The sequence below is a fragment of the Bos javanicus genome, chromosome 22 (assembly GCF_032452875.1).
Source record: "Bos javanicus breed banteng chromosome 22, ARS-OSU_banteng_1.0, whole genome shotgun sequence".
Taxonomy (NCBI): Eukaryota; Metazoa; Chordata; class Mammalia; order Artiodactyla; family Bovidae; genus Bos; species Bos javanicus.
The window spans coordinates 14,701,948-14,729,694 of record NC_083889.1 but is presented as its reverse complement, the minus strand read 5'-3'; the positions used below and the strand labels follow the sequence as shown (position 1 = coordinate 14,729,694).

General features: G+C 45.0%; 1 protein-coding gene across 10 annotated transcripts; it reads left to right on the top strand.

Annotated features, from left to right (window-relative positions):
* The first annotated feature begins 97 nt into the window (after nucleotides 1–97).
* On the top strand, nucleotides 98–26,963 carry SEC22C (SEC22 homolog C, vesicle trafficking protein). 10 transcript variants are annotated; one of them, XM_061396105.1, is made up of 9 exons: nucleotides 159–1,206; nucleotides 3,962–4,129; nucleotides 4,217–4,328; nucleotides 7,592–7,800; nucleotides 9,646–9,809; nucleotides 12,154–12,333; nucleotides 15,773–15,891; nucleotides 17,337–17,402; nucleotides 19,300–19,844. In XM_061396105.1, exons 4-9 carry the CDS (start codon nucleotides 7,619–7,621, stop codon nucleotides 19,498–19,500), a joined length of 912 nt encoding a protein of 303 aa, XP_061252089.1. In that variant the 5' UTR covers nucleotides 159–1,206; nucleotides 3,962–4,129; nucleotides 4,217–4,328; nucleotides 7,592–7,618; the 3' UTR covers nucleotides 19,501–19,844. The 10 variants fall into 10 exon arrangements, with proteins under 10 accessions (XP_061252084.1, XP_061252094.1, XP_061252089.1 ...); XM_061396107.1 differs by lacking the exon at nucleotides 159–1,206 and adding an exon at nucleotides 1,457–1,732; XM_061396108.1 differs by lacking the exon at nucleotides 3,962–4,129.
* Nucleotides 26,964–27,747: the final 784 nt, after the last annotated feature.

Sequence of the window (27,747 nt, the reverse complement as noted above, 5' to 3'; positions counted from 1 at the left end):
CATAACATAAAACTTACCATTTTCACCATTTTTAAATGTACAGTTCTGTGATATATAGTACATTACAGTGTTGTGCAAACATCACCACTATCCGTTTCCAGAACTTTTTCATTTTCCCCAAGTGAAAGCCTGTGCCTATTAAACAACTCCCCACCCACCTCCCCTCACCACTCCCCAACCCAGGGTTGGTTTTCATCTTTCAAGGAGCCCTGCTATAGTCCACACAGAGTTCTTTATACGTCTGTCTGTCTGAAGCACTCTTCCTCCCTTTGCCTAGTTAGCCATTACTCATCCAGTGTCAAGGAAGTCCCCCTGAACCACCAAATCCAGGCCAGAAGCTCCAGTAAACCCTTTCAAAACCCGTGCTCCTCTCCGGTGAGTACATAGCTCAGTTTGTACTTAAACATGTGTTGTATATTGCAGTATGGGTGCTGTCAGTCTTCTCTCTCCTCTTAATATAGATTTTAGTATCAGAAGTTACTCGTTTTGTCCGCAGTTCCTGACATAGTGTCTGGTTCGCAGCAGGTGCTTACGATTTGTTAAATGAATAAATCATCAATTGATCAATCACCAGTCTGTGAGTACGTCCGCCCCCCAGATTGGAGTCCCTTGGGGCCGGACTTTGGCACCTCATCCAGGGTGGCAGCAGTCTGTGATCTTTGGTTTGACTGTCTCGGGCCTCTCGCCCAGCAGATAGCTGAACCCACGCCCCGGGCGTATCGCGTCGTCACGCGGAACCTCCTTACTTCCACACATCAGAACCTTTCGCTACCCCGGCTTCAAACTAAGCTTAAACTGAGAAGCCTCTTCGCACCTCCGGACGTGGGAATTACATACTTGGACCTCAGACCCACGCGGGTGAGAACCGGGAGACGCGAGGAAAGTTGGCAGGCGCACCCCAGCCATGCCCAATCTACATTTGGGTCGAAGCCCTTTAAGAAGTCTTTCAATCAAGACTCCTCCGGGACCCGGCAGTGGAGGCGCGCCAGGATTGGTCGGTTTGGGTGTGGGTGTTGCTCGGCACCAGCGAATAAGCGGGGGCAGGGGAGATGTTGTGGTTCAAGACTCGCGCATGCGCAGGGTCGTCTACCTGTGCCTGGGCTGCCTGTGACCCGGGCCAGGTCTGCCGGGTGGGCTGATTGCAGAGGAGGCGGAGGGTGGCGCGGCGGGAGGGCGCCGACTCCCGGAGGCCGCTGTCGGGGCGAGGTGAGGGCTGGCGGGCTGAGGCGGGCGCTGCGGTCCGTTAGCCGAGAGCAGGCGGGGTCGGGTGTGGCGCAGGGCGGGCCTGGAAGTGGAGCCCCCTACACCCCGGCCCGTCCGGCCCTCTGGCCCGGTTTAGCTCTCCAGGGCTTCTTGGGGCTTCCCGAAGTCTCGGCTCCCCTTTCTGCCGCCAGCTGCTCTCCTGACTCCAGGACGACCCAAGGTGCGAGCCTGTGGGAACCCTCAGTTGCCAGATGCCGGTGGAGCGCTGCCCACAGTGGGAGGAGACGGGGTGTGTCCGAATGATGGGATGATTGTTTACTTAATTATCCACGAACCTCACGTCAGAGTATTTTAATAACAAACTTCCCTTAGCGTGCCGATCTTGTAAGACTTGGTTTACCAGATACTGGGTTTAGTAGACCAGCTTTTGTGAACATCAGATGTCAGAGGTGATGAGCATATGTGCCCGTTATAGGATTACATCTAGATTCCAGTGCCAGAAGGATTAAGCACTCCAGTGCTTAATTAGGTTTGTAGACATCAAAGCCACAAAAGAATATTCCCAGTGGTGAAAAGTAATTGGTGAAATTTGTGACATGGTCAGAAAAGAAATAAAATTCAGACGGTGGATAGGGTCAATTTTCATTAAATGTACAAAGAAAGAAATTGATTCTGATAGAGATAATTTTAGTAAAATGAAAATGTAAATAATTGACTCCTTTGTTATTGCTAAATAGAATTAAATTGACATAATGGTTTGCCCTGGAAAACACATTTTAGGCAATGTTGTTATAGCTCTAAGAGTTTGTGTTTACAACACAGAGAACATTTTGGGGTCCCAAAGCTTTTTATCCTTTAGAGCCTCAGAGATCAAAGGCATCCAAAAATGATTGCTGATCAGAGAGGAAAAGTGACTTATCCAAAGGAATACAATGAGTGAGGAGCAGTTGTAACTAGTGTAACCCTAGGTCTTGGCTCCTTTTATTAACAGATCTCTGATTCATTCTAAGTATGAATGCTCTAGGGAAAGGAACTGTTTTAGCAAGATAGAGTTGCTGTAATCCCAAAGATTGGATTTAGAGACACAGAGTGTACTGGAAAGACCACAGGCTTTCCAGTATTTCTGAGTAAGGAAGTTTGGGATGGAATACTAGCTCTACCACTTGAGCTTTAGAACTACCATTTCCCCATCTGTCCAGTATAGATCATACCCACCTCATAGATAGTTATGAGCATTAAGCATCATCAGTGTAAAAATTCATAGCATAGTGCCTGGCATATAATACTCTGTGTGTGTGTGTGTGTGTGTGTGCGCGCGCTGTCAGCCATGTCAAACTCTTTGCGACCCCGTGGACTGTAGCCCACCAGGCTCCCTGTCCATGGGATTTCTCAGGTAAGAATACTGGAGTAGGTTGTTATTTTCTTCTCCAGGGGATCTTCCCGACCCAGGGATCGAACAGCAGATGTCTGCTGTGTTTGCTGCGTTGGCATGTGGATTCTTTACCACTGAGCCACCTGGGAAACCTGGCATATAGTATTAGTTGGTATCAAATTCCATCCCCTACTCTTCTTAGCTCCTAAGGAATGGCAAACTTGACCTGTAACCCTCCTCCCTACCTCATCCCCAAGCAATGCAGAACCAAAGCACTTTCTTGAACTGCAAATGAGGTGTGCCCAGTTCTCAAGTCCTGTGGCTGAAGGTGAATTCAGTAAGGGAAACGTAATTTTCTCTATTTTGTCCTACGTATTGTGGTTTTAAGATGTGAGCAATGCCTTATGGTGAGCCCTTGTGTTTGGATATATGTGTGCCAAGTCAAACTTGTTTTGTTTATTTAAATTTCTGTTTGGTAAGGCCTGGTTGTTTAGTGCTGTTTGTCTTTCCCCCTTTTTCCCTCTTTGGAAAGAGGAGGAGAAGTGTATGTGGTAGAGGTTTGGAAGAGGGTTAAGGATACAGAGATGAAAAGAAACCAGTGGGAACCAGGCTGCCCTCCAGCTAAGCACAGCCTTTTGCTAGTAGAAAAGGGACAATTGATAACATGATCAGTTTATAAATAGATGCTGAGAAAAGGATTTGGGAAATGGCAGAGGCAGATTAAAATATAATTTTTATAAACTCTAATAGTAACTAGGGTGCTATATTTGATTACTACTTCAGTTTCTTTTAAAATTTTTCATTTATGTAAACCTCTTTCTCTTTTCCAAGTGGAGATTTATTGTAGGAAAGCTTTTTTATTAGTTCTGAAACTTAGTTTTTAGATAAGCTTTATTAGTTTAAAAGTTATATTGAGAGCTTCCTAATATGTGCCAGGCATGGTGCTAGGTTATAGGGTCCCCTGGCCTGTAGAAGGAGCTAGTAAGACAGATTTGTGTGTCTGTGTGAGCACTCTTCAGCTGCCTTTGTCCTTGTATAACTTTTTCTGTAACTGAGGCATGATTTTCCAGATTCATGCCACTGCTTTCCTTTTATAAACTGAATTCTGGTTATCTGCAAGCAGCTTTTATTATAATGAATTCAGAAATTATAGTACCTTCCAGTTTGGAAATGTTATTTAGTTGCAGAGCTGCTCCCTATAAAACATGCCCTTCAATATGCATGCATAAATCATCAGAATTACAGTTAATTAGCATAAAAGAATATTGTTCTACTAGTAGAGACATTTTTAAATGACATTTAAACATAAAAAACAAGTATGAGCTGAATTTAAGTAAGGGATATAAAAACTTTAAGTTAATACTTATTTCCATTTTTATGTTAAAGTAATTATACTGACTGATTCAATGGACATGAACTTGGGCAAACTCCGGGAGACAGCGAGGGACAGGGAGGCCTGGCTGCAGTCCATGGGGTCACAAAGAGTCGGACACGACTGTGCAACTGAACAGCAACAGCAGTTATCCTGACAAGAATGTGCAGAGATAGTACAGAGTATGACTGATAGATTGTATGATAATTGCATGTTTAGTTAAAAAAAAACCTGCCAAACTTATATTCCATGCCAAACTTATTTTCCAGAGTGACTGTCCTATGTTAAAGTCTTCTCAGCAGTGTGTGAGAGATCCCATTCCTGTGCACGTTTGCCAGCATTTGATACTGTCACTCAAAATTTTTGTATCTGTTCTAATCAGTATGTAATATTATCTCACTGTGATCTTAAGTTGCGTTTCCCTTAATAGCTAGAGATGCTACATATCTTTTCCCATTCTTTTTTGCCATCTCTATATCCTCTTTGGTGAAATGTCTGTTCATGTGCTTTGTCCATTTTCTAACTGGATCTTTTTTATCACTGTTGGCTTTTGAGGGTGCTTTAAAAAAATTCTAAATATCTAGAGTCCTTTTGGAGGTATGTGGTTTAAAAATATTTTTCCCACTCTCTTGCTTTTCTTTTCATCCTCTTCACGTGGATTTAGGCAGTGCAAAAGTTTTAAACTTTGATAAAATCCAATTTATTGCAGTTTCTTTTATGGATTGTGCTGTTGGTCTCATACATGAGAACCCTTCCTCAAGTCCTGAACATTTTCTCTTTGTTTTCTTCTACTTTTATACTTCTAGTTTTTACATTTAAATTTATGATCTGTTTTGATTTCCTTTTTATGTAAGGTGTGAGACTAGGTCAAGATTCTCTTTTTTTCTTTTCCTTCCGTCCGTTCACACCTCCCTTTCTCCCTCTTTCTTTCCCTATAGATATTCATTGCTCCAGCACCATTTATTGAAAAGTCTGTCCTTCTTCCATTTAATTGCTTTTGTACCATTGCCAAAATCATTTGACTGTTCTTGTGTAGGTCTAATTTGTGGGTTCTGTATTCTGTTTCACTGATTTGTGTGCCTATCCCTCTGCTAATAACACACTGCCTTGATTACTGTTGCTATACAACAAGTCTTGAAATAGGATTGTGAGGTATGGTCCCCTTTATTCTTTTTCAAAATTGTTTTAGCTATTTTAGCTTCCTTGCCTTTCCGTATAAATTTTAGAATATTCTTATTTATATCTATAAACTATCTTGCTGATATTTTTACAGGAATTATATTGAACCTGTATATCACTTTGGGGGGAGATCTTTACTATGTTGAGTCTTCTAGTTCATAACATGATATATCTCCTCACTTAGGACTTCTTTGATTTCTTTCAGCAGTGTTTTATAGTTTTCAGCCTACAAGTCCCATACATGTTTTGTTAGATTTACACCTAAGTATTGCATTAAAAACGGGGTTCCCTGGTGGCTGAGATGGTAAAGAATCTGCCTGCAGGAGACCTGGATTCGATCCCTGGGTCAGGAAGATTCCCTGCAGAAGAAAATGGCATCCCATTCCAGTATTCTTGCCTTGGAAATCCCATGGATAGTGGAGCCTGCTGGGCTACAGTCCATGGGATCACAAATAGTCGGACACATCTGAGCAACTAACATTGCATTAAAAAAAGTATAGCTTTATTGAGATCATTTTGGGGATGATGATAAATGGTATTTTAAATTTTTGTTTCTATGATCCATTGCTGGTATGTAGAAAAAGAATAGATTTTTGTATGTTGATCTTATATTCTGAAACCTTGTTGAACTCCTCCTTCATTTTAGGAGGTTTTTTTGTTTTTGTTTTTTTGTAGGTTCTTGGGGATCTTCCATGTAGACAATTATGTCATCTGCAGATAGGAGTCATTTTATTTCTTGCTTATTTCTTCCTTTCCTAGTTCCTTAGATTTTTTACATTTTTACCCCTCAATGGAAAGTCTGGGGAGATCGGAGAAATGGGCTATGTATGGTCTGTTGCCTGGTAGACTAATTTTTAATTTGTAGTTGTTGTTGTTTAGTCAGTAAGTCATGTCTGACTCTTTTGCATCCCCACAGACTGTAATCCACCAGACTTCTCTGTCCATGGGATTTCCCAGGCAAGAATACTCTTGGAGTGGGTTGCCATTCGCTTCTCTAGGGGATTTTCCCGACCTGGGGATTGAACTCCTGTCTCCTGCATTGCAGGCATATTCTTTACCATCTGAGCCACTGGGGAAGCCTTTAGCCTTCTGTTATTTTTATACTACTGCAGTTTCTTCCTGTTTAAACTGGGATTAATTATCCATTCATCCATTACAGATATGGCCTTTATTCTTAGAACTTACACTTAGGTAGTAGAAATGGTAAGTCAGTAACACAGAAAACAAAGAGGTAGTTTCTCTGGGAATTTAGAGAGAGGTAAAAGTACTTCTAGGAGGGTGTATTGGAGACAGTCCTTGGTGTGGATTTGGATGTGGGGAGATCTGAGGAGTGTGAACTCAGGTGAAGAATGCACAGAGCCACAGAGGTGAAAAGAGCAGCGTGTATCCTGGGGTTCCCGTTTCCTACTGCTCATGGGAATTGAGGTGCCAGATTACATCCCCATTGTTCTTTGGCAGTGCACACACCTGCTAATATCCTATCCAGGTAGAGGCCCTGACAACAGGGTCTGTGAAACAGGATGTGTGGATACATGGGAAGATGCATGAAAGCTGATAGAGCCACCCCCTTATCCCTGGGTGCAGGGCTGCCGCACGCAGGTGTGAGGTTACGCCCCGTGCGAGCACACGCAGAAGTTGCAGATGGGGGCTGAAACCCTCGCCAGGCTCTGCCTGCAGAACTGGTCTGGGGCTGTTTCCACCCTGAGAAGCACCATGTTCCAGTTTGCCTCAGGCATCACGAGGCCTCCAAATCTGTTTCCTAGTGTTTCTTAATGGTGCTCACCTATCATGGCTAAATATTTAGTATCTTACCATAATATCATTTGCTAAATGACTTGCTTTAGCCATCTGGAGGAACTCAGTCATCATTCTGAAGATTGGCTCAGTGTCAAATGTGAAGAAATTCAGGAGAACACGCTATCCTCTCTCTTTTCTTTTCGCCTTCTGCCTTCCTTGCCACCAGCTTTAGGTTAAATGCTCAGAATCCCTCCACTGCAGGTCAGGATATGGCAAGTGAACCACTCAGCACTTACCTCCATGGAGCACCTGAAACGCACAGCTCCCTGGACCCCGTCCCTGCTGCATCAGCGTCAGGCTCTTCGTGGCCCTTTGGGGCCATCTTGCGGCCTGTGTCCTGTTCCTCACTGTCACTGACGTGGCTCCCTTTCGGCCTGCTTCCTCACATCTCCATTGCCTCATCCCAGTTGGTTTAACTCTGGAAATGGAGACATTCATTAGAGAGAAGGAAAAGGAGGATTTCAAGTGAAGATGAGACAGGGAGGCTAATGGAGGGGCGACAGTTGGGAGTGATCTAGCAACAGAGGGCAGGGAAGTTATAATAAAAGCCACACATTTGCATTTATGGTAGAGGTGAGGGCGAGACAACCCAGAGTGAACATTTCCAGGGTGGGGTGCTGCCAGCTCATCACTGGGCCCTCAGTAACAAGGTGACCTTCCTTCCTCAGGTGTCCTCATGACTTCTCTTGCGGACCATGTCCTTGATCCTTTTTGCCTGCGTGGTAAGGGTGAGGGATGGACTGCCGCTCTCGGCCTCCACTGATTTCTACCACAGCCAAGACTTCCTGGAATGCAGGAGACGCCTCAAGACTTTAGCCTTGCGACTGGCCCAGTATCCAGGTCGAGGTTCCGCAGAAGGATGTGACTTCAGCATCCAGTAAGCAAGCCTGTTTCCTGTTCCAGAATATCAACCCAATTTGGGTCACTCTGAACCATGAGCAGAAGTGGCATTATGCTAATCACACCATATGAAGAGGAGGTCTCATGTCAGACAGCGGTTCGAGGTCGTGTATCTACAGTAGAATCAAAGGCGCTCGAGCTTTGCAGCCTCACTCCCACCTCACTGTGAGCGGAGAGGCCATGAGCACTGTGAGCACCGGGTCACCCAGTCTTCATGCTTTTAGTCTGGTAGTTTTTTCTGCATTAGGGTGCAGGCGTGGAGAAAGGCAAGTCGGGAGGAAATACTGGATTAAAATGTCAGGACAAGGAAAAGGATGAGAGTGAGGACACCAAGAAAATAAGGCTTGACTTGGAGTTTTAGCCCTCAGTTTTTGCTTTTTAGAATGTTTTCACCTTTAAAACAAATTTTAAAGTAAAAAAAAAATTTTATGTGACAGGAGCAGGGGAGTGAAAAATGAGCATCAGTAGGTCCGTCTTCTCAAGGAACTCCAAGTCAAATGAGAGGACGCTGAGCATGCTACAGTGAGGCCAATGCTCCAGTGGAAGCAGGAATCAGGTGGTTACAGTAATCATGGTCAGAAGAACTAGTACTGTTTTCTATGGTCTAGGCCCTATTCTAAGTGCTGCAGGTGGCCTGTGAGGTAGATAATGGTATTAGACCTATTTTACAGGGAAGGAAACTGAGGTTAAACAACTTTTTAACCTAAGGTGGTAGAGCCAGGATTTGAGTGCAGGCAACTAGCAGCCAGGTTCTGGTTGTGTCATTTCTTATTTTAGGGCTTAGAGACAAAAGACGTCCTGTGGAGGGATCAGGGGCAAGGCAGGTTTTGAAATCTCACAATGGGCTGTTACAGATTTTACATCTCTCTTTTCCAGAATTTAGGTTTTCACTTCCCAAGTCCTTTTTGCTCTCCTTAATAGTAAATTTTTGATTCACCTGAGTAAGGTGGGATCCATTAGAGTAGTCCAGTCTCAGAATCAGGAAAATGAAAGGGAAATCTAGGCCTGCCTCCAGACTAGGTGGGGCTGTCAGGCAAGAAGAGCTGTGGCCTGAAGACGGACCCAGATGGCAGGCCTGTGACGCTGTCACCCGTTGGCCGGGTGCCCAGGAGCCAACACTAAGCTGCATCTGCCCACATCTGCAGCTCCCTTCTCTGGGTGCCTGAAACCCCCTTCCTTGGGGGTCCCGTCCTCATTAGGTTGGAATAATCTCACATTCTATGCACATTTTGTGCTGTACCTCAAAGAGGAAACCTTTTCTCAGAAAAAGCAAAAACCTATGACTTCAAATGAAATTCTGGGCAATTCAGTCTTTATTTGAAAAGTAGAATATACAGTGTTTACTCGTTTGTCTTTTAACTTAAATATTCACCATTATTTTCAAAGAGGAAACAGACATTTTTTGTTACAGGTGAGCAGTCCCATAGCTTGTTTAATGATTAATAAGTTAAAGTGATCCCTGGAGGAGGGCACAGCAATGCACTCCAGCATTCTTGCCTGGAGAATCCCACGGACAGAGGAGCCTGACAGTCTAGAGTCCAAGGGGTCACAAAGAGTCGGACATGACTGAGTGAGTTAGCATGGACGCAGGCAAGTTAGAGTAATCACACCTTGTCAGTGGCAAATGCTGCTATACATTTTCGAGGAAGTGTAAGAAAGGCACAGTCCCGGGCAGGTCCACCTGAAGAGACGATATGTATGCAACAGACAGCTCCAGACTGTTCAAGGCCCAGCAGATCCAGAGTGGAGGCAAGGTGATGGCCGGGTGCAGGATGTGAATATGTGGGTCTGTTCCCTGGTGACATAGTTCCTTTCGTTACAGCTTCTCTTCTTCGAGGGACGTGGCCTGCATGGCTATCTGCTCCCTCCAGTGTCCAGCAGCCATGGCCTTCTGCTTCCTGGAGACACTGTGGTGGGAATTCACAGCTTCCTATGACACCACCTGTGTCGGCCTCGCCTCCAGGCCATATGCCTTTCTCGAATTTGGTTTGTAACCCACTTTCTTAGTTGTTGTTCTTTCTTGCAGCATTGTATGTATAGAATTTCCAGTTTGAGTTTGGCTTTGACCATCAGGGAAAATCACTGGAGGTTCAGGACCATGTCACTGAAGAATAGCCTCATGCCATGAAATTTCAGGGGGCTTCCCTGGTGGCTCAGAGGGTAAAGTGTCTGCCTGAAATGCAGGAGACCTGGGTTTGATCCCTGGGTCAGGAGGATCCCCTGGAGAAGGAAATGGCAACCCACTCCAGTACTCTTGCCTGGAAAATCCCATGGACAGAGAAGCCTGGTAGACTACAGGCCATGGGATCGCAAAGAGTCGGACACAACTGAGCGACTTCATTTCACTTTTAATGAAATTTCACAGCAATGAAAGGGGCCTGCAAACTTGAAGCCAGGTCCAACACTCTGGCTTTTTACCTCTCCAGAGCTTGGAGCGGGATAGAAGAGGGTGAACCCTGTGTCTTATTCTGGAGCAGGGGGGTCAGCAAACTGCAGGCCGAGAGTCTGTTTTTGTAAATAAAGGGGAACACAGCCATGCTTGCTCTGTTACTGACAGGTTGTCTGTGGCTGCTTTTGCCCTTCCCTGGCAGAGGTGAGCTATGACAGGCCATCTGGGGCCTATAAACTTAAAACGTTGTCTGTCTGGCACTCTGAGAACACTGTGCCAACCCCTGCTCTAGAGCAGCGCTGCTCAAGGGTGGTTCATGGACCTGTGCTTCCAGCACGAGGCACATACAGGGAGTGACAATAAAAGGTTAGACATTCTTACGGTACTTGGACATTCCTGTGACATTTTCAATTGTATTTTATCCAAGTATCTGTCTGCAACCATTTGGAAATAAGGAAACACTAGTCCTCATGCAGAGGTTTGAGAAACACAGCTCTGGAAGACAAGACTACTTTTCTAGGCTCTGTCAGAGAGGCCCTGTGGAGGCCCAGGGGTCTGGAACACAGCAGTTGTGATAGCATAGGCCCTGTTTCTGTCAGGTGTGATTCAGGTCATTTTTGAGGGGGAGAAGAGGAGTGGAGGTGGGAGTTGGGGGGTTCTCCAGTCTCAATGTAACCTGCCACGGTCCCTGTGATGCTCTTGAATGAGGGGCTGACAGCATTTGGTTCTCAGGGTCAGGTGTAGGGCTGCCACCTGGAAATGTGGCCACTTAGGCTTTCTGGCAGCTACTGCTCACACCCCCTCGTGTGGTCTGTGGCCAGTCCATCAGTAATAGGGCCAGCACTGTCTTTTGGTGTCACCCAGAGGTGCTGGGAAACTCCCTGGTACTCCAGCCTGCACCTCGTAGGCCTGTGACATAGACCACAAGTCCCTCTTAAGCCTCCCTGTGAGGACTGCCACTCTCAGCCCCACTTCTTCTGTGTCCCCAAGTAGACCATAGCTGCAGCATCCCTTGGCTGTCGTTTGATTGGCAACTGGTAGACCTGTGTTCTCCTCTCCCCTGTCATCTCTGCATGCCTCCTCCTTTGAAAGTGGTGGGCTTTGTCTCACAGGAGCCCCTTCCTGGCATCACGTTTGCTCATTATTGAGTGAGTGTAGAATGAAAGTAAAAGTATGTGGATATTAGAGCTTCCCGGTAGCACGGTGGTAAAGAATCCACCTGCCGATGCAGGAGATGCAAGAGACTGAGGTTCAATCCCTGAGTTGAGAAGATCCCTTGGAGGCAACACACTCCAGTATTCGTGCCTGGAGAATTCCATGGACAGAGGAGCCTGGTGGGCTACAGTCCATGGGGTCACAAAGAGTCAGATACGACTGAGCGCATACACACACCCCACACGGATATTAGAATTATACATGATTTTGTTTTGTCAATATATTTGAAACTTCACCTCAAGTACTTATTAAAAGTTGGTAATGGATTAATACTAAATGTAAATCAAATAATTAAAACCAATACCTTTCATATAATCCTGGTTTGCACAACGTATTCACATTCTTTTATAGTTTTTTTTCACACGCCTTTTCTTGAGATAATCAGGTCAAGAATGACTGTCCCCATTTTGCAATCTTAGAAATCCTTTGTGAATGGCCCAGGTTTGTACTATGAGTTGTGCTTGAGCTAAGACTCAAGCCTGTCCCCTGATTCCCTTGCCACTGAGGTCCTGATGGACAGACTGTCACATTTTAATTATTCTCCTCTGAGAGACTGATGAGACCAGTCCTGATATCTACAAATCATTCGACCCTCATGTGTAGTTGACACTCTTCAGAGTCTGGCTAACTTATTAGCTTGCTTAGAAATGCAAATTTCATTGTGTACCTATTGTCTTATAACATCCATTGTGATGACATTCAGTTTGGACTGCTCTCTTTTCACAGACAATGTCATTCAGAAAGTGAAGTGGCATTTTAACTATGTAAGTTCCACCCAGATGGACAGCAGCTTAGGAAAAATTCAGGAGGAACTCAAGTTCCAGCCACCAGTGGTTCTCACACTGGAAGATACAGATGTGGCTAATGGGGTGATGAACGGACACACACTGATGCACCTGGAGCCAGGTAGGTGGCCTGCTGCGCTCTGGTATTGATGAAAATGAGGTGAGAGTGTGTATTTCAAATGGACATTGATTGTTCGACTAGGAAGGTGTTTGGGTGGGGGGCGGTATATAAAATGTGTGGGGGAAAAGACATGGGCTGATCTTGTTTCCAGGTAGCTTTTATTTAAAAAAAAAAAAAAAAAGAAGCTTGACTGTTGTGACAAGTAAGCTGATCTGAAGGGAGGCAACTCTTCTGATGAAATTTAGAAGAGTGACTTAGCAGGTTGTTTTCTTAAGCAGGGTGAACCCTGCACATATAAATGATGTTGTTGGATCACACAAAAAGCAAGAGAATTCCAGAAAAACATCTGCTTCGTTGACTATGCTAAAGCCTTTGACTGTGTGGATCACAACAACCGTGGAAAATTCTTCAAGAGATGGGAATACCAGACTGCCTTACCTGCCTCCTGAGAAATCTGTATGCAAGTCAAGAAGCAACAGTTAGAACCTGACATGGAACAATGGGCTGATTCGAAATTGGGAAAGAAGTACGTCAAGGCTGTGTATTGTCACCCTGCTTATTTAACTTATATGCAGAGTACATCATATACAATGCCGGACTGGATGAAGCACAAGCCGGAATCAAGATTTCAGGGAGAAATATCAATAACCTCAGATATGCGGATGAAACCATCCTAAGGCAGAAAGCAAAGAGGAACTAAAGAGCCTTTTGATGGAAGTGAAAGAGGAGAGTGAAAAAGCTGGCTTAAAACTCAACATTCAAAAAATGAAGATCATGGCATCTGGTCCCATCACTTCATGGGAAATAGATGGGGAAACAATGGAAACAGTGACAGACTTTATTTTTTGGGGCTCCAAAATCACTGCAGATAGTGACTGCAGCCATGAAATTAAAAGCTGCATGCTCCTTGGAAGAAAAATTATGACCAACCTAGACAGCATATTGAAAAGCAGAGACATTACTTTACCGACAAAGTCCGTTATAGTCAAAGCTGTGGTTTTTCCAGTGGTCATGTATGGATGTGAGAGACCATACATATGATGTGAGAGGACCATAAAGAAAGCTGAGCACCAAAGAATTGATGCTTTTGAACTGTGGTGTTAGAGAAGACTCTTGAGAGTCCGTTGGACAGCAAGGTGATCAAGCCAGTCCATCCTAAAGGAAGTCAGTCCTGAATATTCATTGGAAGGACTGATGCTGAAGGTGAAGCTCCAATACTTTGTCCACCTGATGTGAAGAGCTGACTCATTGGAAAAGACGCTGATGCTGGGAAAGATTGAAGGCAGGAGGAGAAGGGGACGACAGAGGATGAGATGGTTGGATATCATCACTGACTCAATGGACATGAGTCGGTGGACATGAGCAGGCTCTGGGAGTTGGTGATGGACAAGGAAGCCTGGTGTGCTGTAGTCCATGGGGTCACAAAGAATCAGACATGACTAAGCAACTGAACTGAACTGAAGGAGATTTTCATTCTCCTTTGCTGGAAGTCACTTGTTGAATAGTACAGATTTGTACATTCTCTCTCTCTCCTTTTTTCCTTTAACAGTGAGTCCTTATCTCATCACTGCAATGGTGAAACATTGCAAATCTCCACCAAGAAACCCCCACTCCTTGATGGAGGGCGTGGAGGGCTGTGGGGATGAGAGTGGGCAGGGGTCAGGGCCAGGCCTACTAGACCTCTCACTCTTGGGTTCTCTGTGGGACCCAGAAACATCTCTCTGTCCCTTTGGATTTCTGAGTCCTTGTCGAGGGATGAAGTGTTGATGAACATATTCACAGCGCCCTGGCACCCGTGACTTAGTGTGCCACTAACAACATGAAGCATTCAATACCTAGCACATAGCAAAGCATGCTTTTTGGTATTCTTTGTTTACAGTTATATCCAGTTAAACCAACTTTGAGTTAAAGTGGATATTTGCATTCTAAGAACTCTGTAATGGTATAATCCTTCCCTGGAAGACAGAACCATCTATACTATAACAGTCTAATTACTTTGTTAACAGTTTTATGCTAAACTCATTGCTTGAATTTTGAAAGTGGTGTTTTTTAAATGTTCACATTTTTTGGCTTAACTTTGGTTTTCGATTTGAACTGTTTCAACCAGTGAATTCCTGGATTGACTCTTATGCCATTCAGTAAGTTGTTGTAATTTACATTGGGATTGGACTTAACATTCATGGAAGGATGTCTAGGGCATCAGACCCCAAGCTTCTCCTTTGCTGTACCTGAAGACAGGGTCACTTTGTGATGTATGTTTTGTTTTTTAACCACGTAGACAAGAGGAGCAAATGCAGAAGGTGACAACTTGCCTATCTTTCTAGGACGTTTTACTGTGGTTTGACTCCCCACTATTGTCCCAAGTCTAGAGTCTTAACAGGTAGCTCTGTTCTGAGAGGAGTTTTCGTAGTGTAAACTAACACACTAACAGTAGGCATCAGTTGGGCTGTGGTGTTTGTGTGTGTGTGTGTGTGTGTGTGTGTGTATCCATATGCGGGAAATGTGAGGACAAAAAAGGATGATTTAAAAGGAGTACAGCAAGGACTTCCCTGGTGGTCCAGTGGCTAAGACTCTACAGTTCCAGTGCTGGGGATGGGGGCTTCACCCCTAGTCAGGGAAGGATCCCACATGCCGAGTGGCACAGCAAAAAAACAAAATAAATTAATAAAAGGAGCACAGCAAGAGAATGGTGGGACCCTGCTTAATTGTGTGAACCAGAGTCAGTTTTAGCAGTTATCTTTAAAGAGGGAGTGATCATTTTGTCTTGATTAGAGTTCTGGAAATAGCTTGTAGCCGAAATAATCCATGTTTCCCTCCTCTTCCCAATAACTTTGAAATTTAAAAAATCGCATTTGCTATGAATTGCTCCAGAAGCACACATAATATTGAATATTGTCCCTATCAGAAAAAGAATGGAACACTTTACATGCTGATGGTTGAGGTGTGTAATAGAAAAGCTTTAGGGTTTGACAAGCAATTTACAACTAAAGCCATAAATTGTTTTAAATCTGGATTTCTCAGCCTAAGCCCTACTGACATTTTGTACTGGAAATTCTTTGTTATGGAAGCTGTCCTGTGCATTGTAGCAACCTGTTCCCAGGGAGGACAACCTAAAATGTCCCTGGACATTGATTGAAGAGCCTTATCTCTGGCTGAGAACCGCTGGTTTAAATAGAAAGGAAATGAAGCACTTAAGAAAATCTATGCTTTCTTAGAGAAGGGCCTCTTTCTCGAAGAAATTCACCTTGGATTTCCAGCTCCTTTCTGTCCTTCATCCCTTGCCTTTTCCCACTCTAACTACAGCTGCTTTTTAAATTAATATGTTTGCAATTGTGTGTTTAATTGAACTTGTTCATTAGCAGAGGTCTAGTTCATGTTTTTACTTTTTTTTCATATAGAAATTGTTTTCACTAAACACTTCCTTTTTTTCCTTGTGAAGCTCCTAGTTTCCGAATGGAACCAGTGACAGCCCTGGGCATCCTTTCCCTTATTCTCAACATCATGTGCGCCGCCCTGAACCTCATTCGTGGAATTCACCTCGCAGAACATTCTTTACAGGTAACCTTTTCTATACAGTTTGAATCGAAAGACAGGCGATGGAAGAAGCAGATATGGGTGCATATTGTTTACAAGGTTATTATTCACTACGTTTTAAAAATTGAAGTAAAATTCTTACTTCTCGTTTTATTCTTCATAGTGAGTTGAGCAAATAAGAAACTTGCTCTTTTGTATTTGTTTTCCTGAGAAGCCAAAGGGGCTGCTGGAATACTGGTGAGAAATGGACACCTTGCTACAAGGACAGCTGGCCACGCTGTGGCCCTGGGGACACCGAGAGTCCCTGCAGGGGCTGGATTGTTCATCCAAGGCAAAGTTTGACTCTCGGACTTTAAGATTCAGGCCCTTTTTCCCCGCGTAGAGTTGTCTCATACTCTGATTTATATCATTCAGATGGATACCAGCCTCCCTGTGTCTTTGTCAAAAGAACTGTATCACTATGAAGTTGATTTGGCAGCCTGCTCATCTCAAAGCAGCTTTCTATTCTAATGCTTTTTACTTATTATTTTTAAATTTTGAAGTATTTCAAGCACTTAAAAACAAGCATGGTACCATTATGAACATGAACAGATAGATGTTAACTTTAAAAACAGAGTTGGGGATAAGTAGATGCAAACTATTACATTTAGAATGGATAAACAAGATCCTACTATAGCACAGGGAACTGTATCCAATCTCCTGAGATAAACCATCATGGAAAAGAATATAAAAAAGAATGTACTTGTATGTATAACTGAGTCACTTTGCTGTATAGCAGAAGTAACACAACACTGTAAATCAACTATCCTTCAATTTAAAAAAAAGCCAGAGTCAAGATGCTCACGCCTAGGCACGTGGTAGCTAAAATCTGAAGTGCAGCTGAGGTTGAATCTCAGGGGCCTTACAGAGACCAGGGTGTTTGGGGAATGGCAGCATCCTGGGCCCTGAGTGGTGGCTGGCTGTTTCCACACCCCATCTTTGGCCAACACGTGCTATGGTTCCCGCTCTTGCTGTTTATGATGACTCATAAGCGGATACTTACCAAATGTCTGTGTGCACTAGAACAGGGGTTCATTGCTCAAGACATAGTCCCTGCCTCAGGGCACATAGCAGAGTATGGTGACATCACTAGGAGGTGGCAGTACCTGGGGTGGGAGGAATTGGGGAAAGTTAGTACTGACAGATGAGTTGGATTTTGAGAGGTTGGCGGGGCTGGGGGTGGGGAACATTCCGGGTTGCGGGCTCAGCACACATGCATGGGAACTGGACATGCTTGGTGTGTCCAGGCCATTCAGAAGGATCTTCTGTCACCCCCCGGTCTGATACGTGAACAGGGGCTGGTTTCTCACCCAGGCAGGGATTTTGTACTGTCGGTTATACCAGACCCAATGCAGAGTAATGCACTTCATGTCATAGTGTTTCATTCCCTCTAACTGTTCCTTTTCATGTGTTCCTCTTATTTGTCTTAGGTTGCACATGAAGAAATTGGAAATATTCTGGCTTTTCTTATTCCTTTCGTAGCCTGCATTTTCCAGGTGGGTGAAATGTTGATGTTTTAGTGAGTGGGTTAAGCCCATTACCTTATTTTGCTCTGTTGGAACCATCAGTGAGTTTCCAGATCCTGCTTTCATTCCACCAAGACATTGGTTCAAATCATGGACAGTCCCAGCCCTTAGCAGAACAACTTTCCACCCATCCTGTCCAGTCCTCTCATTGTACAGAGAAAAGACTTTTCGGCCCAGAAAGGGAAAGTCATTTGCCCTAGGCCTCAGGGCCTCTGAAACAGTGCAGGACAGAAACTAGAAACTGGGACCGGGCTCCCAAGAAGGGAGGGATGAGACTGCAGTGGGGATTGGGTTGGGCCTGGCCAGTGTGAGGCAGAGCCCTGCCTTGTGCTTATTGCTGGGCACCCAAGTACAGAAATGTCTTTCTGCAGAACTGATGCCCAGGTATATGTGTTTTTTTTCAGACACAGGACTGGGGAAAAAATTGTTGTTTCTAATAGAAATCAAATCTGTCCTTAGGAAATGAAATAAAAATTATAATACTAACTAGAGCGCTTTGATTATTGGTTATTTCCGGAGAAGCTGCGTGCTTAAGGACTGGGGTAGGAAGGGGCTTTTGAATCCCCTATGAAAAGGTAGCAGTGAAAGTGTTAGTCGCTTGGTCGTGTCTGACTCTTTGTAACCCCATGGATTGTAGCCCACCAGGCTCCTCTGTCCATGGAATCCTCCAGGCAAGGATACTGGAGTGGGTAGCCATTCCCTTCTGCAGGGGATCTTCTCGACCCAGGGATCGAACCCAGGTCTCCTGCATTGCAGGCAGATTCTTTACCATCTGAGCCACCAGGCAAGACTTGAATCCCCTTTAAGCAGAGTTAATTCTAACAAAAAAACCTGACTCTCTTTCCCCACCCTCTACAAAGTCTAGGATTTTAGTACCTTTTATGCATATTTAAGCCTCTTCTTCTTGTAATTAAAAGTTCTTTTCTCAGGGCACTTCCTCTGTCTTCTGCGTACATCCTAGATGGCCTATTTTTACGAATGATCTGATTGTGCAAAAAGAAATTTTCAACCTAAGATTGAAAATACACTCATTCTTTGGAAAATCAAGTCCCCGAGATCATGGGTGTTGACAAGAATAGTTTCCTGGACCTTGCGTTTCAGGGCTGCAGGGATCTTCCAGTTCCACCTTCATCCCCTCATCTGTGATCTTACTTGATTAGCTCTTTCGATGGGGAACTCTCCCTCCCACTTCACTCTGAGCTTTTGTCAGATTGCCCTGTGTTTTCAGAATGTGCCTTTTTTTTTAAACATTGAAACAAAAAATGATTTCCACCTTTTGCAGAACAAGAATGTCCTCTTTCTGTGTGATAGCCCTACAGGAAGCATCATTCTGAAAGACCTTTCCCTGAGTCAGAGATGCTTCTGAAGATGTAATAGGGAGGCTGTCTAGGGAACAGTGGTCCCCTATGTAGTTGTAACTCAGGAAAAACTAATATAGTAAAAGCACAGCTTCTCTCACCAACTTTCTCACCTGTTATGACTCCCCCAAAGGAAAAGTTCCTTTAGGCCAGTTGCTCTTGTTAGGGTATCCCCACCTGGCTGTCTGCCCCTGACCCACATCTCTTCTTTCTGTACAGCACAGCCTGGACATGTCTGTCTGTATTTCTTAAATTCTTTCAAGAGGGCTGTGTTCTCATTCCTCCTGTAACCTTCTATTTCACTTTCTTATCTCTTCCAAATCCCCACTTTATCCACTGATTGACAACAACTGATCCAGTGAGTCCAAGCTCCACTGTAACAAATTTCAGTTTACTAAGCCAACGTGTATGAAACGCCACTGCGGGGCAGGTATTATCAGTGGACCTGGCGTCTGACCTCGGCCATCTTGCTATCTCTGATGGGCCTCCCTCTTCTGGTGTCATTTCAGTGTTATCTGTACCTGTTCTACAGTCCAGCCAGGACTATGAAGGTGGTGCTGATGCTGCTCTTCATTTGCCTGGGCAACGTGTACCTGCACGGGCTGAGGAACCTCTGGCAAATCCTCTTCCACATAGGAGTGGCTTTCCTGTCTTCGCATCAGATACTGACGAGGCAGCTTCAGGACAAGCAGTCTGACTGCGGAGTGTGAGGCTGAGGCCATGGGATGGACGGATCCTTTGATTTTCCTTTGAGGGTCATCGGCGTTTCCCCTTTTACTTCTTGGCTTCACCTCAAGTTTCCATCCTCCAAGTTCCTTTCAACCAAAGCAGACTGATCCTGAGAACCAAGATTTTTTTCACCGGTGCAGTGGGAAGCACAAAGTTGCTGGATATCTGGTCTCAGTTTTGTGTGAGAGTTACTGCAGAATCTCCAGTTCAGCACTTTGGACAGCAGAATCTGGGAGCCCAGTCAGAAAGCGCATTGCTGGAAGACCAACATGGAATGATTTTGGTCTTTTACGTTGAGTGATGCAATAAACCAGTAGATTCAGTATCGGTAGTTTTAAGTAATTGGCAGTTGTCTCCAAGGAACCACTTAAACATCTGTATCAGCTTTTCAGTCTAAATGTGACTTTGGTGAGTTTTTTTTTTAAGAGGGTCAGCACAGGGTGAATTAACTTAAAAAGTGGTTTATAGGTATAACATAGATAAATTTTGTTTACATTTTTGATAACTTAGGTCTGATACCTTTAGAATATTTAAATATATTTTGGATATAAATTGAACTTCACTTAGGGTTAAGAACAAACCGAAGCTGAGATAATGGTTGAGAAAACTGAACTTATTTAATTTATATATAACCTTTCATGGTAGTGGGACTGTAGGGATACAGAAATGTTTTGTATTTATTTGTAGGGTATATCTGAATATTTTTAAAATTAAGTAACCAGTGCTACTGGATCATAAGCTTATAAGCATGAGCAGAAATGAGAATATCAAGACTCCTTGCAGTTGGCCACAAACTAGAGGAGGTGGGTCACACATTCACACGTTGGCAGTTTGCAGTTACAGGTGGGAGAGGCTGCTTCATCAACATTGTATGTGGCAGCCGAGTGCCGGGCATTTTAATCATGTCCTTTAATACTTGACCCTGAGTACTTGTTCTCAGAAGACCTCACAAATTAATTACTCCTCTACACCTTTTGTAATCATCTTAATTAGATTTAGTTCAGTTCAGTTGCTCAGTCGTGTCTGACTTTTTGTGACCCCATGGACTGCAGCATACCAGGCTTCCCTGTCTATCACCAACTCCCTCATTTTTACATGAACAAAGGTTATGTGTATGTTAACTTTTTTAGAGCTTTATAGCTTATAAAGCTTTATAATTAACCCTGTGCTCAGTTCCTGGGTTGGGAAGATCCCCTGGAGAAGGAAATGGCAACCCACCCTAGTATTCTTGCCCGGAGAATCCCCATGGATAGAGGAGCCTGGCGGGCTACAGTCCATGGGGTCACAAAGAGTTGGACATGACTGAAGCAACTTTGCACACACACAGGTGCTCTGAAAAGTACTTTTCTTTCTCTCATTGTCAAAATATTGACTGATCATAGTTTTCCAAAATTTAGATCTGAATATGATCCCTGAGGCCTTTAGAAACTTCAGCCTGGGTTGTCCAGTACTGCTCAGGAGGCCATTTGGGAAGTTTGGCTTTTGGATTGTTCTTTGTAGAAGTCTGGAATATGAATAGCTCCACCATATTGCATAGAATACTCTGGGTTGAATTGTGTGATATTGATAAATTACAGATTCCTATTTTGGTAGTTTTTAAGAGTTGAAAACTATCACAGGAGTTAACGAGCAGGTAAGGAAAGCAAGGATGTCATTTTAGGGAATTCACTTGACCTTGGTCATTTCATTACTGGTGGTGTATTGTTACTGAGCTACCTAGTGTCACTTAAAAGAAAAGTTCATGTGACTAGGAACTGTAGTGGGAAAATGTTGCCATGGTAACTTTATTTTCTTATAATAGAATTTCCTATTTTTAATCAAAGTATTTGGACGTGAAAGTTACATTGGCAGCATCCTTAGATGTTAAACCTCAGAGTCATCTCCCCAGTGATTTCTCAATTTGCATAATTTTCTGCGGGGGCTTCACTGGTGGCTCAGATGGTAAGAGAATCTGCCTGCAATGCAGGAGATGTGGGTTAGATCCCTGGTTTGGAAAGATCCCCTGGAGAAGGGAATGGCAACTCACCCTAGTATTCTTGCCTGAAGAATCCCATGATAGAGGAGCCTAGAGGGCTACAGTCCATGGGGTCGCAAAGAGTCAGACACAACTGAGAGACTAACACTTTAATTTCCTGCATCCCTAGCAGATAAATTGGAGAAGGCGATGGCACCCCACTCTTGCCTGGAAAACCCCATGGATGGAGGAGCCTGGTGGGCTGCAGTCCATGGGGTCGCTGAGGGTCGGACACGACTGAGCAACTTCACTTTCACTTTTCAGTTTCAGCATTGGAGAAGGAAATGGCAACCCACTCCAGTGATCTTGCCTAGAGAATCCCAGGGACGGTGGAGCCTGGTGGGCTGCCGTCTGTGGGGTTGCACAGAGTCGGACACGACTGAAGTGACTTAGCAGCAGCAGCAGCAGATAAATTTTCAGGCTTTCTGGGACATAACTTTGAAGAGATGGTGAAATAGAATGGGAAGCTAAGGAGGAGAGACAATCTTTTCATATTAGCAGCGCACACAGAGCTTTTAAAGTTGATTAGAACAGCTTACCAATATATTAGTTTCATCTTGAGTTCGTGTGCTATTGGTGTTGCCACGTAGCCGGGTACCCAGATGCCCTGGGGGTCTGTGATCCACATTCAGCAAGTAGTGAAGCACAGTCCTTGCAGAGGAGACCCTCCTGGCCTAATGGAGTGGTGATCCACAAGCTGGTCGAATGTGGTCTGAATCTGTCAACACCTACATGTGGTCTGAGATTTACTTTTGCAAACCAAAGGGAAAAGACGCAGTCGGCAAACAGTACAGAGTAATGACCACATAAACATTACGTAACTGAAATCCAGCTAAGAGCAGCCTCAGTTCAAGTGGAGGAAGAGGCTGATGATAGGAAAGGCGTTCTGGAGATTTTGTCCAAGGGAAATCGCAGGCTCGGGGTTGACTTGGTCAGGCGTAGAGCTTTTTAGCCCTGTGTCATCCTTGATGCCAGAAAGTTGACCCCACATGGCCCTCACTCCGCCATGGGCCTTCGTTTTAGCTGCTCTAGCGCCTTTGTTTTCTCAGTTGTTAACTGATCTCACGGCTGCTAATGTTGGAAAACCCTTAAAAGTGCCTTCTGGTGTCAGATGTGGCAAGATCTTGAGCATCACTGTGTGCAGTGTCCGTCTGCTCTATCTGGGCGGGGATGTGGCTCAGTGCTGTCCGGCAGGGGCCGAGCCCAAGGCTTCCCCGCCTGCAGGTGTGCTAGTGAGGGAACCACGTAGGCTCTGCTTTTCTTTCCGGCTTGACTGTGACAGGGCCATGCTTGGGTTTCCTGTCCTGGGCAGGGACACTCGGAGGTATGTTTGGGTGGGATTTCCTCTCGGTACTAGAGGCCTCACTGCCCGCAGTGGGAGGATGACCATAGGCTCCCGGTTTTGCTTCTGCAGCTGGCACCCCTTTTATCTGTGAGTCAGTTTTAAATCTTCAAAGGGTAAGAAAAAGGATATTGGAAGGAAATGAGAACACTTAGCATCCTTCCTCCCACCCCCACCTTGAGTTCCCTGTTCTTTTCCTAGGTGCCCCCATTCAGGTCTCCCCTGCCTCTTTGCACTTCTGCTGCCTACATTCCAGTCCTAGCGACAGAGGCTGAAATTAGAGGCTCTGGATGGAGGGGGAAGCCACCTTTCACTGTAATCGACAGGGTGGGTCCAGGAGCTTCAGAGAGGGAGCAGATGACACTGAGGCCCAGCCCTCTCCCCTGAGCACCACAGGCACACAGCAAGGCTGGCTCTTTGGGGTGCAGGAAGCAGGGGGCAGACGAAGTGTGGAGCTGGGGCCTGGCTGGTTGCTGGAAGACAGCAGCTGTCTCCTTGGCATATGGGGGTTGCATGCTATACTTTCAACCAGGGCTGCTGTTCACTGTTCTTTGATGGAATCAGCCACTCGTCACACCGGGATGGGTGACCCTCAGAGAACAGCACAGTGCAAGTGAGGACTGGCCAGGAGGGAGGGATTATGGAGGCCAGATGAGCACGCAGACACCTGCCCCAGTGTTGCTCACATTCCAAGCGATTCTACACAGAATCCCAGTCAAGTGCAGGGAAGCCTTACCTGTGCGCCCTGAGCATTAATACAGGTGGAAGAAGAGAGTAGATGTGCCCTGGAGAGGTAACGTGGGATGGAGCGCCCTGTCAACTGGCCCAGGCCTGGAGGTTGGCACGGCTCTTCCACTTGGTCCGGCCCCACAGTGGGCGAGTTGTGGCCCATGGGCTGGGGTCCTCTGGGAAATGGTGGTAATATCAGCCTGCTCCCCAGCGAGGTGTTGGCTGGGGAAAAGCAGTCATGGAGGGGATGGTGGGTGAATCCATCGTTCATGTGCAGGAGGAGAAAGGCTTTGCATTTGCTCCACTTAGCGTGCGGAGGTTCTGCATGCTTCAGGCAGCGCAGCTCAGCACAGCTGTGTCTTCTGACCTTTGCAGAAAAACGCCTCATGCTTTCACTGCAGGAAGGTAGTGGCCTCTCTTCCTGCCCCTGGACCTGCCTCCTGCCTTCCAGGCACAGCACCTTTAGTACCAGTGATGTTTGGTTCTCCAGGATCCAGGGAGGCCAGGTCTGCTGGTTAGACCAGATCTCATGGCCTGTTTCTGACCCAGGTGAGGAGAGCTCTGGTTCTGCCATCTGGGAGCAGTAATGTCAAATGTGTATTGCTGGGGAAATGTGATTGGTAGAGAACCTGTGAAAAAAGACTTGTCAGTAAAATCTGGGAATGGAAGCATGTAGGAACATCTGCCCGTATGTACTGATGGCGAGGCTGTTGCCCGCAAGCACCTTTATGTAGTGTGAAAGGATCAAATCCATTCTGCTCCTTCACCCTGTGCTGGGTACATAAGACCTTCTTTAACCCTCAGACTTAAGCGATTCTGGGTTGTTCTACAAGTACTATCCAATGAGTCATTCATACGATGTGGCCCCCAGGATTCCATTTTGTTTAATGGAGTTTTCTACTCCATTGAAGATTGAGGGCATTAAAGATTGAGGCTTGTTTAGCCAGGGAAAACCATTTATCTCACATATTAATTTTGAATGCTTGCTACCCTTGTTATACGAGCTTCTTACTGTTTTCATGTAATAACGAAGATCTATTTTGAGTATATGATGAGTGTGTTTTAACAAACTTTCAGACAGTCATAAAGTCTAAACGTGTTGATATAGGTAAAGAATGTTGTATAACCGTTTATATACTATGTATGTGTATATATATATATATAAAATAAATGAGGTGGCTCCGGAAGTGGGAAGAGAATAAATCCAAGGTGCTCATTAACTTGTGTGTTTGTGTGACAAATTCTGAGTTGTGGGTCTGTTTTCCTAGAGGGGGTGATGTGGGCCTGGCATAATGGAGGGGGTTGTGTTGAGAGAAATGAAATTCAAGTCCTCTTGTCCAGTGAGGTCTAGACAGGTGCACAGGCTCAAATAGTCTTCAGCACTAATCCCTGGAGTCTGGAATGCAATCATGGGTCCAGGAAGAACCTTGGGAAAACCAAAATAGCAACTGTGGCCCTGGCCTGGGGGCTGGGAGGGCTGCCTTCTCTGCAGCCTCTGCTTCTGCCTGGCTGTGTGCCCCCAGCCAGTTAGTTACCTTTCCCTGTTCTGGGCTCTGAGCTCCTGTCATATCGTTTTTTCTTTTTTCATTTCCCAGGACCAGCCACCAGAGGGCACACCACCAGCTTCCCAGCCCAGGGACTGGTGCTGTTTTGCAGGGTGATTCCTTCAGCAGCTGATAGAATTCCCCAGAAAGAAAACAAATGCACCCAGCTTTCCTGACCATGCTTTAACCACATAGGGGAACGCATGCTCCAAGTTTCTCGTCACCATCAGTCCTGAGCGAAGATTTTCAGAGGAGGACAAAGACTTTCAAAATAAGTATCTGGATTATTGAGTTCTGGGATTTGGGAGTTGACAGAACCTTTAGGCACCATCAGGTGCAACCCTATTGCTGTTCAGATGCAGGAGTTGAGGCCTGTCCTAGGTAGCCGGTGACAGTGTAGCCCAGAGCTTTGTCCTTTGGGCTGAGAACAAGGTACACTTGGAATAAAAAGTGCCACAGAGAATAAAAAGGGATCTTCGCCCATAAAGGGTGCCCTTTCTGTGCCAGGAGGGCTGTGTGCTAGTTTAGGCTGATGAACTGCCTGCCTTTTTCTGGGACTCTAACACTGACTCAATGGACATGGGTTTGGGTGGACTCCGGGAGTTGGTGATGGACAGGGAGGCCTGGCATGCTACAGTTCATGGGGTTGCAAAGAGTTGGACATGACTAAGCGACTGAACTGAACCGAACCAAACGTCTGTGGGGCCAGGTAGCAGGGCTGCTGCCTGACAGCTGTGTAGCATCCTTGGGCAGGGCCAGCAGAGGACTGAAGCTCAGGAAAGGGCCCACCTGAGTGCTCCTGGCTCTGCTGTAGCAGCTCTAAGACATCTCTGGTTGAATGTGCAGGACGAAAACTATTTCATTCATTGAAGAACACCAGGGAGTGTTGTATTTGACCCGGCATGAAAGAGTGCTTCTTAAACAAAACGCATCACAAGCACAACCCTCAAGGTGAAATGATCAATGAATCTGATGACATACAAATCATGATTTCATGCACAAAGTTTAAAGAATGATAAGATATTTACAATGTCTGAAATCAGCAAGGGATTAATATACAAGCAAGTCCTGATATCATTAAGGAAGATAAGGGACTTGAACAGAAAAATGAGCAAATTGCCTAAGAGAAAACCCAGAAAGCTAATAAGCATATGAAGATGTTTAAAATCATTAGAAATACAGAGAAATACCTATTTAAACAGTTGTAAGGTATTATGCCTATGAGTTTGGCAAAACTTAGAAAGCTGGGTGGCAGCAAGTATTGGAGCAAGTTGAGGGAATATGGGACTTCATGTATGGCCAGTCTGAAGAGCTGTGCTACTGTTATTGAGCTGGACTGTGTTTTCCTCAAATTCATATGTCAAAGTCCTAACCTCCTGTGCCTCAAAATGTGGCTGTATTTGGTGATAGGGTCTTTTAAAAAATATGGATCATTTTAAAAATCTTTATTGAATTTGTTACAATATTGCTTCTGTTTTGTTTTGTTTTGGGGGGAGGAAATCTTAGCTCCCTCACCAGCGATTGAACCCACACCCCCTGCATTAGAAAGGGAAGCCGTAACTACTGGACCACGAGGGAAGTGATATGGTCTTTACAAAGGTAATTAAGGTTAAAAAAAAAAGATCATATGAAGAGGGCTCAAATCCTTAAAAGTAGAGATTAGGACAGAGAAATGTACAGAGGGGAGACCTCAGGAGAGCGCAGGGAGGAGGTGCTCTTCTGTAAGCCAAGACGGAACCAGCCCTATGGATCACCTTGGTCTCCAACTATTAGCCTTCACAAATGTGAAAAAATAAATTTCTGTTCTTTCATCCACCCAGCCTGAGGCACTTTGTTCTGGCGGTCCTAGAAAACGGATACAGCTGCCTCTCAAAATTTAGCGTACCTGCACCTTATGCTGTGGAAACTTCAATTCTAGTTCTGTGTCCCTGGGAAATTCTTACACAGATCCTTAAGGGGACACGTATGAAGAGAAATGTTTACTGAAGCATTACTTTCGTTGGCAGAAAGCAACTGGTATGTCTACCGTGACGGATAAATCATGCAGGCTTACTGTGGGGCAGTGGGCGGGAAGCAGAAGAGCCAGATTTAGATGTAGCCGCATGGATACAGCTTCAGAATGTAACACAGAGTAAAAAAAATGGCATTTATACAAATTAGAAACATATGTGCACAAAATGATGACATATTTCCTAAGAATATACTCCCAAAGATCCATGTCAAATTCATCTGAATGGTTGCCTATAAGGAGTCAGAAGTTTGGGAGTTAGGTAAACACAGAAGACGTAAGAGACACGGGTTCGATCCCTGGGTCGGGAAAATCCCTTGGAGGAGGGCACGGCAACCCACTCCAGTATTCTTGCCTGGAGAATGTCCATGGACACAGGAGCCTGTCCCCTGACAGGAGGACTATACAGGGCTATAGTCCCTGGGGTCGCAAAGAGTCGGACATGACTGAAACGACTTAGCACGCATAGAGAAAATAAGGAATTAAAAAAACCCACCAACCAAAAAACAACAACAGAAAGAGGACCAGCTAGAGTCAGCAGCTAGGTCTGAGAGCCCTGGAAGAACCAGGGGGTCTGCGTTGCCCCTGGAG

Bases quoted from the DNA above. Each gene is read 5' to 3' on its own strand.
- SEC22C (XM_061396100.1), top strand. From the start codon at position 544: ATGAATAAATCATCAATTGATCAATCACCAGTCTGTGAGTACGTCCGC. The intron at 1,424-3,961 runs GTGCGAGCCTGT...TTTATGTTAAAG, and splicing joins TGACTCCAGGACGACCCAAG to TAATTATACTGACTGATTCA.